This window comes from Solanum tuberosum, unplaced genomic scaffold (genome assembly GCF_000226075.1).
Source record: "Solanum tuberosum cultivar DM 1-3 516 R44 unplaced genomic scaffold, SolTub_3.0 scf00012, whole genome shotgun sequence".
Taxonomy (NCBI): domain Eukaryota; kingdom Viridiplantae; phylum Streptophyta; class Magnoliopsida; order Solanales; family Solanaceae; genus Solanum; species Solanum tuberosum.
Window position 1 is genome coordinate 2,535,321 of NW_006238937.1, and position 4,787 is coordinate 2,540,107.

Here is a 4,787-nt window from a genome sequence, read left to right on the forward strand (position 1 = left end):
AAGTATAAGAACATTTGAAATCTAAGGTGTGCTTTATGTTTCTTATCTAACAGGCTACACTCGCTCCGGATATGGCAGATTGAGAGATAGGTATGGATCCAAGGGAAGGTACTAGTCGCTCCCCACCAGGTCAAAGTGATAGATTTCCCTCTGAGGCACAGGGTGGATCTCCAGTACCCCTAGTACCAGCCTCCCCAGCACCTATTGAAGCCCGAGGTGATGCAATACCCCAGCCTCACCAGTTCCATTGGTACCTGAGGAAGCTACGGACACAGGACCTCCAATACCTATTGTTTCTCCACTAGAGATCTCTAGGAGCAGGGGATGAGAGAGGCAGTTCAGTTGCTGACTAGGATGGTTTCTATTCATGAGCGACAATTGGAGTCAGGAGTAGATATTCAAAGAGACCGGTCGGAATGTTTGAAGGTACGAGAGTTTCTTCATTTGGCCCCTCCACTATTTACAGGATCTAGTCTTACGAAGGATCCTCAAGACTTTATAGACCACATATATAGAGTATTGAGGGTGATGCATGCCTCCGTCACAGAGGCTATGGAGTTGGCTTCTTTTCGGCTACGTGATGTAGCCATCCTTTGGTATGAGGCATGGGAGAGATCTAGAGGACCTGATGCTCCGCCAGCAGAGTGGGAGGACTTCTCTGAGGCCTTCCTTGCCCACTATTTTCCACGGGAAGTTCGAGAGGCCCGTCTTGACCAGTTTATCAATCTGAAGCAAAGAACCATGAGTGTGAAGGATTATAGCCACAGGTTTAATTCTTTGGCAAGATATGCACCAGATATTGTACATACCATAAGAGCCAGAGTTCATCGTTATGTTGATGGTTTGGCAGATCATTTGATAAGAGATTGTAGGGTAGCATCCCTATCAGATGATGTAGATATTTCCCGCATACAGGCTTTCGCTCAGACTACAGAGGACCTTTCTAAACGGATTCGTGATACCCGCAGGGATAGGGAGCAGAGTAAGAGGGCCCGTACTATAGGGTCTTATAGGGTGACACATGGTGATTTTAGGTCCCCTTTCCATCGATATCCACCTCATCCAGCGGGTAGTGTCTCACCACACGTGCAGAGACCGCGGTTTGATCGTTATAGTCAGTCAAGACCAGGTAAGATCTCAGGCCAGCCTGAAGGTCGTCGACAGGATCATTCCGTACAGGTAAGAAATCTCAATCCTCATTGTACACACTGCGGTAAGACGCACACTGGGCAGTGTAGACAGGGCTCATGTGCATGTTATCATTGTAGGCAGACAGGACATTTTAATAATCGGTGCCCGAGGTTGAGCAAAGGTGATCTAGCTCAGCCTTCAGGATCCACAGCAACATCTTCACCTTCAGTCTGTGTCCCACGACCAGGACCACAGTCTACTCAAGGTCATGTAGAGGGAGAGGTTAAGGAGATACATGTTTGAGGGGTGGTCCGAATCGCTTTTATGCACTCATAGGACGACAGGATTCAGAGGCATCCCCTGATATTGTTACAGGTATATTGACGATATCTTCTCAAGTTGTTTACGCATTGATAGACCCTGGCTCTACATTTTCATATATCACTCCATTTATTGCTAGTAAGATTGACATGAAATCTGAGTTGTTTCCACAACCAGTTGAGGTGTCTACATCGGTTGGCGATTCTATTTTAGCTAGTCGTGTCTATCGGGGTTGTACGGTATTAATTAATGATCATCCAACCTCCGCTGATTTAGCTAAGTTGTTTATGCTAGATTTTGATGTTATCATGGGTATGGATTCGTTGGCAACTTGGTATGCTAATATTGATTCTCGTGCAAAGATAGTCCGATTTTACTTTTCAGGTGAGCCAGTCCTTGAGTGGAAGGGTAATGCAGCCACACCTAAGGGTAAGTTTATTTCATACCTTAAGGCTCGAAAGTTGATTGCTAAAGGTTGCATATACCATATGGTTCATGTACATGATATTGATAAGGAGCCCATGACTCTTCAGTCAATTCCTATCGTGAATGAATTTCCAATGGTATTCCCTGATGATCTTTCAGGAATTCCCCCAGAAAGGAAAATTGATTTCGCTATAGACTTGCTTCTTGATACGCAACCTATATCGATTCCTCCCTATATATTGGCACCTACAGAACTAAGGGAATTGAAGAAACAACTAAAGGACTTTCTCGATAAAGGCTTTATCAGGCCAAGTACTTCCCCACGGGGTGCCCCAGTGCTCTTTGTTTGAAAGAAAGATGGATCCTTGCATATGTGTATTGACTATAGACAACTAGATAAAGTCACTATAAAGAATAAATATCCTCTTCCACGGATTGATGACTTATTCGATCAGTTACAAGGTGCCAAATGCTTTTCCAAGATTGATTTGCGGTCTGGTTACCATCAATTGTGAGTCAGGGAAGATGATATCCCAAAAATAGCATTTAGGATGAGGTATGGCCATTTTTAGTTCCTTGTTATGTCTTTTGGGGTTACAAATTCCCCAACAGCTTTTATGGATCTTATAAATCGAGTCTTCAAACTATTCTTGGATGAATTTGTGATTGTGTTTATTGATGATATTTTTATACATTCACGGTCGGAAGTAGAGCATGCAGACCACTTGCGAGCTGTATTGCAGACTCTCCAAGATTGCAGATTATATGCTAAATTCTCTAAATGTTATTTTTGGCTTACCTCAGTAGCTTTTCTTGGTCATGTTATTACAAGTGGGGGTATTAAGGTTGATGGACAAAAGATTGAAGCAGTGATGACTTGGCTGAGGCCCTTGAATGCAACGGAGGTTCGCAACTTTTTAGGTTTGGCGGTGTATTACCGAAGGTTTGTGGAGGGATTCTCTTCTATTTCTGTAGCACTGACAAAATTGACATACAAGGCAACGAAGTTTCAGTGGACCGAGGCATGCGAGCAGAGCTTTCATGAACTAAAAAAAAGGCTTACCACTGCACCTGTCCTAACTCTTCCAGATGGTAATGAGGGCTATGTTGTTTATTGTGATGCCTCAAGAATTGGCCTAGGTTGTGTTCTTATGCAGCATGGTAAGGTTATTGCATACGCCTCTAGACAGTTGCGGAAGCATGAGCAGAATTATCCTACACACGATCTTGAGTTGGCTGTAGTTGTCTTTGCCCTAAAAATTTGGCGACATTATCTATACGGGGTTCATATAGATGTGTTCACCGATCACCAGAGCCTTCAGTATTTACTTAAGCAGAGGGAGTTGAACCTACGACAAAGGAGATGGCTAGAATTGTTAAAGGACTACGATGTTGACATTTTATATCATCCCAACAAAGCTAATGTTATTGCTGATGCGCTCAGCCGGAAGTCCATGGGTAGTCTAAGTCATGTTGAAGCTGATAAGGCTGGAATTACAAAAGACATATGCCAGCTAGTTAATTTGCAGGTACACTTGGTAGAGGCAGGAGGCGGAGGTATTGTCGTTAAGAATATGGCAGAATCTTCCTTTGTGACTGAAGTGAAAAGGCAGCAACATAAAGATCCTGAGCTAGGAAATTGAGGGAAAAGATTCCACAGCAGCAACACCCCTTATTTGAGCTAACTAGAGATGGAATCCTTAGATACCAGGGTCGCTTATATGTACCGGCAGTTGGGAAGTTCCGTACAAATATTCTTTTAGAGGCCCATTATTCTAGATATGCATCTTACCCTGGAGCGACGAAGATGTATCAGGACCTTCAATATATCTACTGGTGGAATGGCATGAAAAACGATATTACGGAGATGGTAGTTGAATGTCCCAACTGTCAATAAGTTAAAGCAGAGCATCAGAGGCCTGGAGGCCTAACCCAGTATATTGAGCTTCCGTTATGGAAATGGGATATGATAAATATGGACTTCATCACTAGTTTGCCTCGCACTCCACGAAGGTTTGATTCCATTTGGGTAATTATCGATAGGCTAACAAAATCTGCTCAATTTTTTCCAGTTAGGACGACATATTCAGCTGAAGATTATGCTAGGCTTTACATTCAGGAGATTGTTCGTCTTCACGGAGTTCCATTTTCTATTATCTCAGATCGAAGAGCTCAATTTACAGCAATTTTTTGGAGATCGTTACAGAAAGGTCTAGGCACTCAGGTAAATCTTAGCACCGGTTTTCATCCACAAACTGGTGGACAGGCAGAACGTACTATTCATACGGATGAGGATATGTTGCGTGCTTCTGTGTTGGATTTTAAAGGAAGTTGGGATCAACATCTACCTCTTATCGAGTTCGCTTATAATAACAGCTTTCAAGCTAGTATTCAGATGGCCCCTTACGAAGCACTACACGGGCAGAAGTGTAGCTCCCCAATCTGTTGGTTTGAGCTCGGGGAAGCAGATTTGCTAGGTCCCAATCTAGTCCAACAAGTGATTAAAAAGGTTAAGCTTATTAGAGATCGTCTTCATACAACACAGTGTCGACAGAAGTCTTAAGCAGATGTTCGCCGACGGAACTTAGAGTTTGAGGAAGAAGATTGGGTTTTCCTGAAAGTATTACCTATGAAGGCCATCATGCGATTCGGAAAGAAAGGGAAGCTCAGTCCTAGGTACGTTGGACCGTATAAGATTATTCGGAAGATCGGTATGGTGGCATACGAGCTTGATTTGCCTTCAGAATTGGAAGCAGTTCATCCTATATTTCATGTTTCTATGTTGCGGAAGTGCATTGGAGATCCTTCACGTATTATGCCCATTGAAAATATTTGTATCGCTGAGGATTTATCTTATGCAAGAGGTACCAATAGCTATTTTAGATCGGCAAGTCAGAAACTTCGAAATA

The 4,787-nt window shown here is 43.1% G+C and overlaps 1 protein-coding gene across 1 annotated transcript; it reads left to right on the forward strand.

Moving 5' to 3' along the window:
• The first annotated feature begins 324 nt into the window (after positions 1-324).
• On the forward strand, positions 325-2,228 carry LOC107062611 (uncharacterized). Its single transcript, XM_015313454.1, has 3 exons — positions 325-1,179; positions 1,273-1,396; positions 1,507-2,228. The coding sequence occupies exons 1-3, from the start codon at positions 325-327 to the stop codon at positions 2,226-2,228; spliced, it is 1,701 nt and encodes a 566-aa protein (XP_015168940.1).
• The last annotated feature ends 2,559 nt before the right edge of the window (positions 2,229-4,787 follow it).